This window comes from Anoplopoma fimbria, chromosome 14 (assembly GCF_027596085.1).
Source record: "Anoplopoma fimbria isolate UVic2021 breed Golden Eagle Sablefish chromosome 14, Afim_UVic_2022, whole genome shotgun sequence".
In the NCBI taxonomy this organism is placed as follows: Eukaryota; Metazoa; Chordata; class Actinopteri; order Perciformes; family Anoplopomatidae; genus Anoplopoma; species Anoplopoma fimbria.
The window spans coordinates 16,790,072-16,804,001 of NC_072462.1; the positions used below are offsets into that span (position 1 = coordinate 16,790,072).

Consider the following 13,930-nt stretch of genomic DNA (forward strand, 5'->3'; position numbering starts at 1 on the left):
CTCTCTCCCTCCCTCTATGTGACAGGTCTGCAGAGTATAGTTTCGCCAACCAAACTAGGCCACAGTATGATTTCACATTTGTTTCCCAGGCAATAGCATGCAGCTCGTTTCAATGTGTATCTATTTATCACAGACTCCCACAGGCATTCACTTCTACAAATTTGTTTTAGCTTTAAATTGATAAAATCCTATAAGACAGTATTTAATTTGAATTCATGTCTCCAAACGTATTATTATTCAGTATTAGTTCTATTAAAGTAAATGCGCTGCCTCCTGAACAGCTAATATATGGAAGTAGGAGCAGAGTGAATCCAGAAAATCTTCTTTTTCTGATCACTGCATAGAATCGTAGGGATTCAAAGACATCTGGGCAAGGAAAGGGAGCTTTACAGGGAATGAAAGCATTAGAGGCACCTGCTGGCTCTAGCCTGTTATTTTCCACTGCGATAGTAAATAAGCATTTCACCTTATGCGTTACGCTGAGCAGCTCTGAGAGTACGACAGTAAGATGTGCTGCGTTGTAAAGGAAACACATGTGTCATGTTAATCCTGCACCCGTTCCCTTTCAAATAGTGGAGTTTGTTTTTCTCAGTATGTTGCTATCCGTTTGTTTGACCTTGATTGTGTATATAATGAGAGTCAGTGTGTGTGTGCAGTGGTGTTAAATGGGTGGGCGTGGTGAGTTGGGATCTACTAAGTTCAGGTTCTATGGTAACAACGGACTGCAGAGGGAGAGAGTCGTGGTGTGTAACTATTGGGAGCAGTAATCTCAAGAGGCAGTGTACACAGAACAAAGGTAGCATGGCAATGGTTGAATGGGAAGTGTGCAGGTCAGTATGCATGTGACTGTATTGGCTTTCATTGCTAACCAGTCAATTTACATTTTATTGATAAAGAATTACATGTGATGTGTTTTGTTTTGTTCGTCATTAAATTGAAATAAGCAGATTGGTGTTACTGTCATGTCAGTGTGATAATGTCGAACTAGAGCCAGGAGGCAATTAGCATTAAGACTGGAAGTGGGCACACAGCAAGTCTGCCTGTCTCCAAAGTAAAAAAATATGTTTACCATTACTGCCAAAGCTTGTAAGTTAAATGGTGCAATTGCAAAAGCAATAACTTGTGGTTTATCCATCAACTATTCTTTTAATATCTTATTGATGTGGTGGAAAATGGTGTAACTGCTTGTACTTGTCTTAAGCGTGCTATTTACTTATCTTCTCTTTTCGTCTTATGTGTTGGCAGACTCGCAGCCCTTCAGTTGCTGGGGAGATATCACACCACAGAAGAAGCGGAAAATATTTTATCAGGAAGATCTTACAAAACAGACCAATATCGAACTGAGATGGACGGTTGCAGAAGCCAAACGAGGGCAACATACCACAAGAGCCATGTGGCAGGAGAGTGAGGGGGTTTTGCTATTCTCACGCATCAGGCCCAAACAGCTTGTTTACTGATACACGTAACGTTCCCCAGCCATTTTCCAGAGCTTCTCCTCAGGGGGAGCCCCTGCTATGCACCCCGGCTCCTTTGGCTTCAGCAGGCAGTCCAACCTCAGTGCCAGGCGCTGTGTGGGCATCCCACAAGTCTGGGTTCTGCCCACACAGGACTCACCGACTGCCCCTGAACAAAAAAGAATGAAATACTCCTGAGCCACTCCTCAGTGTGGTGGCTCTCCTGTCTAGTGTTAAATTGGTCTGTTGTGAAGTTCTGTCTGCCTCTTCACCGGCAAGTTCCTACCTTTAGTGAAAACCCTCTCCAACTCTTCCACCAGCTCCTTTTAGGTCACCACTTCGTTATAATTTGATTTCCCATCAAGCAGCAGCACGAGTTCCTTTGCACTCACCACGTGGTGGAGGACCATGGGATGCCGTCAGAGCTCGGAGGAGAAGGAAGCGGCGCGGCGCTCGCGGCGGATCGACCGCCACCTGCGCTCAGAAAGTCAGCGGCAGCGGCGTGAGATCAAGCTACTGTTGCTGGGCACCAGCAATTCGGGCAAGAGCACCATTGTCAAGCAGATGAAGATCATCCACAGCGGAGGCTTCAACCTGGATGCCTGCAAGGAGTACAAGCCCCTCATCCTGTACAATGCCATCGACTCACTCACCCGCATCATCCGCGCCCTCACCACCCTCAAGATCGACTTTCACAATCCTGATCGCGCCTACGATGCTGTGCAGCTCTTTGCCCTCACAGGGCCAGCGGAGAGCAAAGGGGAGATCACTCTAGAGTTGCAGGGGGTCATGAAACGTCTGTGGGCTGACTCAGGGGTCCAGGAGTGCTTTCAACGATCCAATGAGTACCACTTAGAGGACAACACTGCCTACTACCTGAATGACCTGGACCGCATCTCTGCGCTTGAGTTCATCCCAACTGTAGAGGACATCCTACGGTCCCGCGACATGACCACCGGCATCGTGGAGAACAAGTTCACCTTCAAGGAGCTCACCTTCAAGATGGTCGATGTCGGAGGACAGCGGTCGGAGAGAAAGAAGTGGATCCACTGCTTCGAGGGCGTGACTGCAATCATTTTCTGTGTCGAGCTAAGTGGCTATGACCTCAAACTCTACGAGGACAACCAGACGGTAAGAAAAATCTCTTTTTAGAGGGCCCACATTTTCACACTAATGTATGCACATGGACACGTGTATGCACTGACACATGCTTGCACACAGCAGCCAATCTCCCTAAAACAGAGGTCAGATATCAACCCAATAAGAACAAAGTATACAAATACTCTCTCTTGTTAACTTTTTCATGTCATGAATAGAAGTGTGACCATCATTTCTCACAATGTGTTGAAATAATTCAAGTGGAGAGAAAATATATCTCTTATGTGAGACAGTGGTATTTATCTGACTTATGATCTTAGATACCAATAACCTTGGTATCTAGATTTCCATCCATGCAATAACTATAGATAATTAACTATAAGGTGCACAAGTAAATATAGGAATATTAATGTTATACTATCATTTACCACATCAGTTGTTTGTCCATGAGTAAATAAAGGTAAAATGCTGCGAGGTGTCAATACCACCAAACAATTAATATTTGTATAAAATGGTTTGAGAGGCAAAGAGAACAGAAGGCTGTTCTGCTGTGTCATTTCCTCTCATACACCCCCGTCTTCAATACCACAGCCATGCTACACAGAAACAGGGGTTGCATTCTTTTCTTTTGAATGGCTATTTCCAAAATCCTTTTTTGGGAACTGGTTTGTTTGATGATAACTTCTAACTAACATAATAATAGTTTAAAAAAAAGTTAAGGAAAGAGCTTTAACAATTTTAGATGCAACAATTAGGAATTAAAATTATGAGTGTTTCCCAGCATTTCATTATGAAGTTCAAGTACATTGCTTTTCAATTTTAAATGACTGTATGTTTACTTTGGTGGGAAGAAATGCACAATCTTTAGCTGACTGAAAGATTCCTAAAGCATGAAACTGCTAATCAGCTAATCATTCAAAGTAGGAAAACAGACCCAAACAAACATAGTGTTAAAATACATTCTACTAGGTGGACTATTTAGTGGACCTTGAGTTAAGGTCTACATCTACAGAATGCAACTACGTAACACTTGCAATTACTTACATTGGTGACCTAAATGTTGCATCTTTTCAATTTGAGAGAAGGTTACCTGATTTGTCACAGAAGCCAGAAAAACCTTCTCACTATTTTTGATAGATATACATTATGGCATAGACTAACTATTTATTTAATTTATTATAAGTGCTGAGCAGCTACTCATTCCTAATGAAACAGGCAAAAGAAACATTTGCAGTGGGTAGTTTTCCTAAAAGCCCCATCCATTGACACTCTACGCAACGTTTTCATCATTTTATTCTCATCCTAAAAAAGCATTACTCTCCTAATGTTATCCCTCTACAGTTCATTCAGTTTTGTTTAATAAACAATTAGGAAAGCTTTATCCAAATCTAATGCTCCTCATCCAAAGTTCTTTGGATTGGGGCATGAGTAATTTGGTTGTGAAGCTATTTCAAATCTGTCTGAATGAGAGTGGCCGGCGTTTCTTATCTCCCCTTCATGCTTGTGGAATTTGAACGATTAGCATATCTGTTTTGTTATCTAAGTGTTTGGGAATAGTTGGGTAGTTATTCCTTGTTTAACCGCCTTCTTGATAATGGAAGGTCAACAATAGATACTATTTTACTTTTTAGGTTACACCAGCTATGAGGGGTCAGGTATTTTCTATTACTTCACAGGCATGATCACATTTTTTCCTTAAGAGATTCCAGTATCTATGTACACCTCTTTATACACAAGAAATAACTTGAGAACAAAGGAAACTTCCTGTAACTGAACTGGCCTGATAATTCATGGGTTACCCGGAAAAAACAGGGTGTACACCGAGCTGGGTTGGAACAGGAAATCAATTAGTTTTATAGGTTAAAAATAAAGTCTGACGAGAAAAACGCACTATGGTGTTAATTGAGTTCACAGAATAAAGTGTGAGGCTGTACCTGTGAGAATTAGCAGGTTGTGAAGGCACTGTGTAGCAATGGGAGTTCACAGGTGTCAGAAAAAAACAACTTTTATTATTCTAAGACAGTAGAGGAAGAAGATATTGCAATGAATCAAAAGTACCCGAAAGAAAGACATCCTGAAATTAGAGAAGCCACCCTGATACAGAACTGATTATGAATAAGATTTCTGTAAATACTAACATTTTCATGGTTGGCTGGTTTTACAATTTTATGTGCTTGAACATGTGAAGCAAAAACACCAGTGGTATCTTCGGTACGACGATGGCAAACTTGTGACATAGTATTAATACTGTCTGGGACTTTCGGAGGCCCGACTGTAATGTGTTGCCTTATCTGATTCATGTGAAACCCGTTCACAAAAAAGCCTTTGTGCTCCTTTTAACTGCATTAGCATAGAGACTCGTCAGACATCAGCCGAACGAGTCAACATACATCTTGTACATTTTAGCTTTAGATGTTTTGAAGGGTTTTAGATTTGCCGTTTTTGTCTGTATGTTGTTGTTACGGCTGCCGTGATGAGCACACAGTGTTATTCTTCATAACAATATTGTTGCTATTCACATGCTAGTCATCAGTCCAATCAGCTAACCCTGCGCTATGGTGACAGTGCCAACCACTGAGCCACATCGAACAGTTGAACTTGATTGATGAGAACATGTAACCGATAACATACCATGATTTAATCTAGTGATGGTTTTGCATTTCCTAAATGGTTTCCTTGCATGGGCACTGGGAAGGCTAGCTTGTTAGCTGTTCAGTGAAAGCCATTTTACTGCGACTTTACTGGGAGACCAAACAGATTCAATACCATGGCAAAAGCACAATAAGCAAGACTTAAAGAAAATCATGTGTTGTTAGCTAATTAAGAAAAGAATGTAGGAAAAATCATCATTTTGTAGGGCACATGAGAAGTCAAAATTGTAAATAGTAGGCTATATCTTAAACTTGCAATTAAATTGTATATCAGTGTATCAGGATGCACAGCTTATTAAAGTATGACCTGGAGAGATGATCTACTCACATTTTAAATTGAATATCGCACTGTATGGGGCGTGTATATAGTCTAATGCAATCACACCACAGCGATGCTGAAAAATGAGTGAAGCACTCATACAGTAACAAAGAAACACTTTAATGTTGTAGCTGAGATGTAACAGTCATTTGTAGTATAATGTAGGCTAAACATTTATACTATGCAGATTTTTGAAGTTGAGGCTGTGCCAGCACCACATAATGGTGGCCATACTGGAGGCCACACCTGGCCACACCTTCATAAATCTATAGGACCATCAGGCAGATGGCATAATGCAGCAGCAATTCTTAATGTCACTTTCAATGTAGTCCTAATCTAAATATTTGTGGATTAAGTGCAGGATTGTCACTGTGGTTCCTTCGATATCTACAGAAGGCTCCTTAGTGAATTCCTGCATCTTGGAGCCGTCCGCTTCCATAAACACAGTCAGCTGACACCACACTGCTGAACAGCTGTTACCTAACACATCGTCTAGCCTCTACGTGCTCAATATATCTGCAATGTGAGGAAGAGTAGAGTGTTTGTATCTGTGTACTGTACTTGTGTCTGGTTATGAAGTTGACATGATACAACATGGGAAAATTACAGCAGTGAAACCCAATTTGGTTTCCATTAAATTGGGTTAAGCATCAGTTAAGGTTAAAGGAATGAAGGTCAGAACAATGTGAGGGCAAAGGACTGACCCTGATTCTGGTGCAGAGAGAGAAGAATACTAACAAGCTACAGTGGTGTATAATATTCATCAGATGAGCAAATATAGAGACAAAATATTATTCCTTTGGAATAAACAAACCAATATACAACACCTACAAAATACAATACTTCAAATAAATCCAGAAGCCTCCAGTGTGTTAGGCAGAAAACATGCTTTTTTGCAGAAAATGGTTTCCATATGTTTAGTCAGCTTGTACGAAGAAGGAGACAACTGTGCAGACTTAACAGATGTTTCGATAAAGAACGAAAACATGACCACATCCTTGCCTTATCCTTTTGCAAGATGCTAATCTTTTAGAAAATAGCCTAAACTGCAACTTATATTTATATGAACAATACAGAAACTAGACTTAACTACTGAGACTATATCATAAAGTACTGTAGAGGTATGGCCTTGACACATTTATCGGTTAAACCTTCCATAAAGAAACATCTCAGAAATGTTGAATACATTTGCAGTAAAGCTGTTGAAAACATTGATTGCTAAATTATGGCTCCTGTAGTGAACACAACATAAACCTTCCAGAAAATAAATGTATGATTTCCTTTATTCTACCTCTCCTAACACAACTGAGTCAATAATGTTCAACGGCATAAACCTTTGTGCGATGAAACAGTGAAAAAAAGGCTCTGATTCAACTTTGTAGACCAAAGGTGATTCATCAATTTTAGTTCAAGTGCAAGTCTGACTCTTCATTTTCTTAGTGAAGAAGCACAGTAGCAGAATGCTTGGTTAACAAGCATGTTAGAATGAAAAACAGAAAAACAGGGATTATAGAATTTGAATCACACGCCTAAAGGATGCAAAGCTCAGTGTTTGTTGCGAAATTCATTTGAAACTTTGAGACATTCATCAGTTTTTTTGTGCATGCATATGTACGGTGATCACTAATTAATGGCTCCTACAAACATTCACACATATAGAAAACCGGTGTCGTTTTCATAAGAATGGCCTGTTGTGTCCAGTGAGCATCTTAGTGATCTAAGCCGTCAAAGCTTTTGATAAAACAAACTGTGTCTGACTAGATCGACGTCGGTTCAGTTTCAATGCACCAGCTCACACAAGACAGAAAATACACCATAATAATTACAGTACAACATTTACCCATCAACCCATTCCCTGATGCATTTTCCCTGTCCCATCCCTGTCTTCATAATGAATCGGTTGCCTTGGCTACTGTTGCTTAGCAACAGGCCAGTCAAATGCTCCTAATCCTGCGCTGTTGACAGTGAGCTGTGACTAGGGATGGGAGGATGAGAAGGGGAGAGCAGGGAAGAAGGGGGGGGAGGATATGTGCAACAAACAACGACGCTGGAGAGAATAGATATGAGGTGCATGCGTGTATTGTGTGCCTGCGTGAGTGTTTGTGGGTGCAGGTTTATATGCAATGGCTGAGGCTGAGCAACTGCAGCGAATCCTGTGTATGTGATGTGAAAATGAAAAGCCTAGATGTGAGGTTAAAGCGCTTGTTCATGCTTGTGTTAGCCAAACATCAAGGCAGACACCCACTGCAGTGTCAGCTCTATGTCTATTGTCCCAATTATTTTTTGATTAATCTCCCAAAACAGGAATTAATTACCTGTCACAAGAAAGATGAGTGGAAATTAAGCACTAGTGTTTCATGATTTTATGTCAAAGTTTGTCATGTGCACTTATCCTTTCAAGCCTCAGCAAAGACGACTCGTGAACTGATCCGAACGTGAAATGACAGTTTCCCTGACCACTGACTTTAAATCACATCAGGTCCCTTCAGAAACACAGAAGATGGTGTCAGACTGGTGTCTCGAAATGTATTCAGGAATACTCTCCCTCACTCAGCTACAGCATCTTAACTGCCTAATGGGTTATCAAAGGTATTACTATCATGTAATTGGATTGCTTCATATCAATTATTGGTGTTTTGAAAAAGAGTTTACCAGGAAATGGAATGAGACTGTTCAAGGACACACCAAGTGATACGCCAATATCTTCCTTACCAGACTATACATGCTCACATAGGTTTCAATGTATCACTTGTACCATATAGATATTGCATCAGCAAAAGATTATTTATAGTATTTATTTATTGTATGTTGTCCAGATTCAGTTTTATGTTACTAACATGCTCTAAAATGACCTTGAGTCTGAAGATGTAGTGCTACACACAACTATGCATGTTGCATGTTAGTTCACCCACACTAGTCTCACCCCATGCCTTGTAATAGAACAAAACTATATGTCATCATTTTAGGTTTGGATGATAGCAGATAGAGAAACTGATATTGTATTATCCACATCATCCTCATACATATTACAAAAAAATAATAAAAAATAATTTAAAATAATTTGTTTAATGTTTGCTTGAAATCCAAACCCAGCAGTGTTGCTGCCACATAAATATTAGTAATTAAACAGACGAAAAACAGTAAGGGAGAATTTCTTTTTTTCAGGTACAGAAGAGAAAAAACATGGAGACATAGAAAATCATCTCGGTAGATAAGAGCAAAGCATTCTTTCTTGTAAGATTGTGGCATTTAAACTTAACCTAAATGATTCATGAAGGGGTGGATACACACTTAAGTGATTTGTATTTATGGGAAACAAAGCAACGACACTGGGGTGAACTTCTCCTCATTAATACTTAAGCCTAATTAAAGCCTGCGCCTCTGGTCTACTCTGACAGGAAGAGGTGAGGGGGAAAGAAGTGTGTGTTTGTGTGTCAGGGGGTGTTTAAGGGCGGAGGAAGGGGGTCTGCATGCTTTGGTGCTCCTAGATGGGGCCCTCCCCCTCCTCCCGCTCCCCATTAAGAAAGTCTTACTGTACGAGCGCCGTAGTGGGCAGGTGAAAAGACTAGCGACTCCCTGGGCTCGACTGGCTGTCTTCTGCCATACTCTCTTAGCAGCTGAGCTCTTGTTTTCACACCCGGGAAAGAGGAGGGAGGAGGTCAAACAACCTGACATGACTGTGTGTATAGTGTAGAATGTTTAGGGGCCAGTCTAAGTCCCCGGGGAAACATACTTATACAAATGGGGTGGTTTATGGTTCGGTGTGAGGGTTATAACATGTGAGAGAACGGGAGCAGAAAGGAAGACATATGAATGAAGAAAGAGCCGTGCAGAACGGGGATCTGCAGACACATTCTTATGCAATTTGTATTGAACAAAGCCTCAGTTTGTTCCTCTTGTTTTGTGTCATTTTAGTTGTTTAATAGGACAAAGTTGTTCTCCGAGAAAATGTTTACAGTATCTTAGTTCACAGTACTTGGGTTTCAATAGACCTTAATTTATTTTCAGTTTGATCCTTGTCCCTTCAACAGTTTTCGTTCAAGGACGTCTTAATTATTAGGGACTACTTTGTCAAATTTGACAGACTGAGACTGCCTAGAACACACTTTATTATTCTATAATAATCTATTATAACAAGGACGTCTTAATGGACATAAATAATCCAGACAATATAGAGATTTTAACTAACATGAGCTGACGTAAAAACATGGGCTGCATATAAGGGTTGCATGCAACTTTGCTTTTGCATAACTGTAGGCTTTTCATCATTTTCCAAAAATAGTGCATTTACAACACTGATTAATCAGAGCTAACTTTGAATCTACACTAGGATTGTCTAATCCTTCGCTACTCCCCTCCCCAGTATCTTTTTTCATGCTGTGTAGATCTTGTGATTTGCTCACAGCACCATGTTGTTTCTGTAACCTTTTAAACAGCAGTCTTCCATCTGACAACCTCCCGGTCACAAGCTACTGGCCATTCGCCACATGCCAGCAGCTGCCATGATCAAATCAACTTTCTTTTTCACTCTTTTTTCTGATACATCCACTGTCACATGAGCGCAAACTCTACCAAAGCACATGGAATAAACACATACACACACAGATGCACTTATACTTTTTTGTTAAGTCCTGGCCTGCATGCTGTGGAATCAAATGAAAAAAGATAACTGATGAACATGTTACATTACCTTACCTAAAAAATAAATACATGATAAGTATGGTACAGTGTTAGAGGTCTGATTTAATGTTAATGCCAGCCACATGGTTCATATTTTAGTTTTGCTTCAAATTCTTGCAGCTGAACTCTTCCTTAATGTATCTTTCCTGTAACTCATTTACCTGCAGGACAATCTAGATTTCCAATTGTCAAATGTTTTGGGGAAAAAAAAAATGCAACACCTAATCTGGTCCTGTGGGCTCTAAATGATAATGCATCAATATTTGGAAGACCTTTGTTACGATTCATTTATAAGTTTTGGCTGAAGAAGACAACAATATCACGGAGCCCAGGCAGTTATGGTGCACTGGAAGAGGCTTGGAAGAGAACATTATAGTAGGCTGTCTTCAGTATAAACACACAGTAGACTCTGCCTCCATGTGATCCATTCAGATGTTCATATATGAAAGTTATTGTCACATTTTCAATTATTCATAATAGCGCGATTTGTCTGTAATGAGTAGAGTCGCACATTTTCTGTGACTGATCATTTGACAGTTTTGGACTTGGAGAAAGAGAATAGTGGTAAAAAGAAGTAATCATCAGTTTCAGAGAAGAATGTGCAGAGAGTTCAAACGCAGGTCTTCAAGTGTCTGCGTCTCAAGTCTCTGTTGACATAACAGAGAAGCTGTACTGTAGGCTCGTCAGTCAGTCTTCATTTTCACCCTCAATTCATGCCGTACATGGTCTAATTTTCTCTCTTAGGTTACATGACCCTTCTTGTGTGAATAAGGTCTGATTGTGTGATTGATCTGGCTGGTTTGGGTTTTTGTTTCAAAGTAAATACTACATTTTCTGAAATATTTCCTCATGGTCTAATCTTCTTTATGTTTCCTTTCTCTCTCCACATCCACACAGAGCCGCATGGCCGAGAGCTTGCGTCTGTTCGACTCCATTTGCAACAACAACTGGTTCACCAACACGTCGCTCATCCTCTTCCTCAACAAGAAGGACCTGTTGGCTGAGAAGATCAAACGCATTCCTCTGACAGTGTGCTTCCCTGACTACAAAGGTCAGAACACCTACGAGGAGGCAGCCGTCTATGTGCAACGGCAGTTTGAGGACCTCAACCGCAACAAGGAGACCAAGGAGATCTATTCGCACTTCACCTGTGCCACTGACACCAGCAACATCCAGTTTGTGTTCGACGCTGTCACGGACGTGATCATCCAGAACAATCTAAAGTACATTGGGCTGTGCTAGGACCCGATTCTGGCATGGGGGGTCGGGGGGCCGGTTGGCAGCAGTCGGCCCACACCAGGCTGTATAAACAAAAGGCATGTCAGTCTGCCTGACAAGTTTATGTCTTTGAAGAGGTGCAACTAGAGACCTGCAAAAGAAATGAGCTAGTAAGGTGGTCAGGGATGGACGATACTGTAGATTTATGTGTTTCAGTTGAAACAAAAGAGCTGATGGGCCATGGTCAAGATGGAATTTTTACCCAATGTGTTTGCACTGAATATGAGTATGCAGAGACACCCAAACACACACGCACTCACAAATCCTTATGTTTGCTCACACAAAAAGATCTTTGGATCAGCAGTTAAGCACTTGTTCGACATGGTAATATTGGAAATTTTAGACAGCCGCCCCTACCTGCCTGCCAAACCCCAGGTAGTAGGTCTGTACTGGTGGTTTTCAGTTACTTTTGTCTCCTTCATTTTATTTGCCACAGTCAATTAATGCTGCTTTACAAGAAGGATTTTTGACAGAATCAATGTTCTCTATTGGAAAGTCCCCTTAACAATAACCAGTGAGTGCACCTGATGAGACGTGGGGAGAGCCTGTATATCTGAGAAAAAAATAAATGTCAGTAGACATGATGTCACAGGGTTTCTGCCTAAAAGAGGAAACTGCCACAGTGTAAAGCTGAAGTGAAATACATTTTCTACACACTGTTTCTGTTTTTCCCTCCTGGTCAACTCTCTAATGTTGTTCTTTTCCCTCTTTCTTTTATCGTTTTTTTGTGCTTAAAAAAAAAAAAAAGAATATGTCTCTCAAACCTTCCTTTTATAGCAGGTCACTGAGTTATAATACCAAGAGAGTGTTATGCTCGGTAGTCAAAAGTATTCTTTATGATCATTCCAGTTTCCATCAAAGAGACGATAAAAACAGTGCCAAGATCAATTTGTAAATAAAACCAGATCCCATCCATTATGTTCATTTTTGTTTTGTTTTTATGGACAAACATGCATGATTTTGTTACTTTGGGATACTAATATATTTTCTTTGGAATTATGTTCCTCTTTTCCTTTAAATAATATATTCCCAAAAATATATATATATATATATATATAAAAGTCAAACACTGTGTACGATTGTACAGTTGTCAGAGAGGAATCTAATGAAAAGAGTTATATCAATATAATAATGGTGAATATGATGTAATGATGATGATAAAAAAGATGATTGATGATGATGATGATAGCGGTGATTATGATTACAATAATGTCAAGGAAAATCTCACTACAAAGTTAACATGAGAGGAAAAAGTTGGATCAAAGGAAAAACATGAAAACGAAGAAGTAAATCTTAAAAAGTTCAATCTTCCTTGCATTATATAAGTGGAAATTGTTAAACAGCCAGTCAGTATGATGTGTAAATATACTGTAAGGTACACGCTTTGTTCAAACAAATGAAAACTGGTAGAGGTTGAGTTGGGATACTGTAAACGAGAAAAAGAGAGAGCGAGAGAAAGAGAAGGAGGAAAACCCCACTCCACTCCTCCTCTTACCCTTTCTTTTCAGTTCAGAGGGTGATGTGCAAACAACTCAGCTAAGGGCTTCAGGCTTGACTTGACGGGATGTCCACTTCAACAAAAGACAAAACAATTAAAAAAGAAGTATAAAGAGGACAATAACTATGAATAAAACAACTTATGCAAATTTCCATTGTGTAGTAAATGTGTTTTTGGGGTGGTCGTTGTATCAAAAGTGCTTTAATCATGTTTTGGATAGGACTGTTCATCTTCCTTATTCTTTCATAATTGTGCTGCATCAAATGATTTGCAACCCGAAGAGGACATACTGTCCAAAGTCCTGGCTTCAATCCGTAGTGTACAAAATCATGACATAAAAAGTGTTTGTCCTCGCCATACAATGGAGCCGCTGGGGCGAGAATAATTCGGACATAAAGTATGCAATTAAATTACTCTTGAATGCACTTGGCCTACGTGTGATGAGGTGACAGCGGACGGATTCCACTCTAATTAGTGTTTAAACCCCAGCTGACCCAATGCGTGTGCTAATGCGTCTGTCCCCAAATAAAAGTTTGGTTTTGCCATTTTTAATCTTTAAAGAGTTAAATATCCCACTTGTAATACAATGTAGAATCTATTTAATGCAAGATTCATGCAGAGAAGTTTTGGCAACTGCATAAATACGATTCTTTCTTTTTTAAACACCATTTTAGTGTTGATGACGTTTTTAGTCTGTCAGACTGGGGACCATACATAAAACATTAAATGACTGTGTGGCTGATGGTTTTTCAAATTATTTTTATTCATCTAATATTGACTGTACATCCCTGAGTAAAAAACATCTTCGGGTCATGGGGGTATTCATTGAAGGATTGATTTAAGCAACAGTGGGAATTTGTTTTTGAGATGACCATAAATAAAATCCACTATTGAGAAGGGAGATGAAATCATGCCTTGTGACTGTCATGTGGACAAGCCTGTGCCAGCAATT

At 40.0% G+C, this 13,930-nt stretch overlaps 1 protein-coding gene across 1 annotated transcript; it reads left to right on the forward strand.

The window, feature by feature from the left end:
- The first annotated feature begins 1,634 nt into the window (after nucleotides 1–1,634).
- gnaz (guanine nucleotide binding protein (G protein), alpha z polypeptide) lies at nucleotides 1,635–13,089 on the forward strand. The gene is made up of 2 exons (XM_054611941.1): nucleotides 1,635–2,585; nucleotides 11,100–13,089. Exons 1-2 carry the CDS (start codon nucleotides 1,863–1,865, stop codon nucleotides 11,442–11,444), a joined length of 1,068 nt encoding a protein of 355 aa, XP_054467916.1. The 5' UTR covers nucleotides 1,635–1,862; the 3' UTR covers nucleotides 11,445–13,089.
- The last annotated feature ends 841 nt before the right edge of the window (nucleotides 13,090–13,930 follow it).

What these genes read in the sequence shown, in the direction of transcription:
- gnaz (XM_054611941.1), top strand. Translation starts at nt 1,863, where the DNA reads ATGGGATGCCGTCAGAGCTCGGAGGAGAAGGAAGCGGCGCGGCGCTCG. An exon ending in TCTACGAGGACAACCAGACG is followed by an intron (nt 2,586 to 11,099) that starts GTAAGAAAAATC and finishes ACATCCACACAG; the next exon opens with AGCCGCATGGCCGAGAGCTT.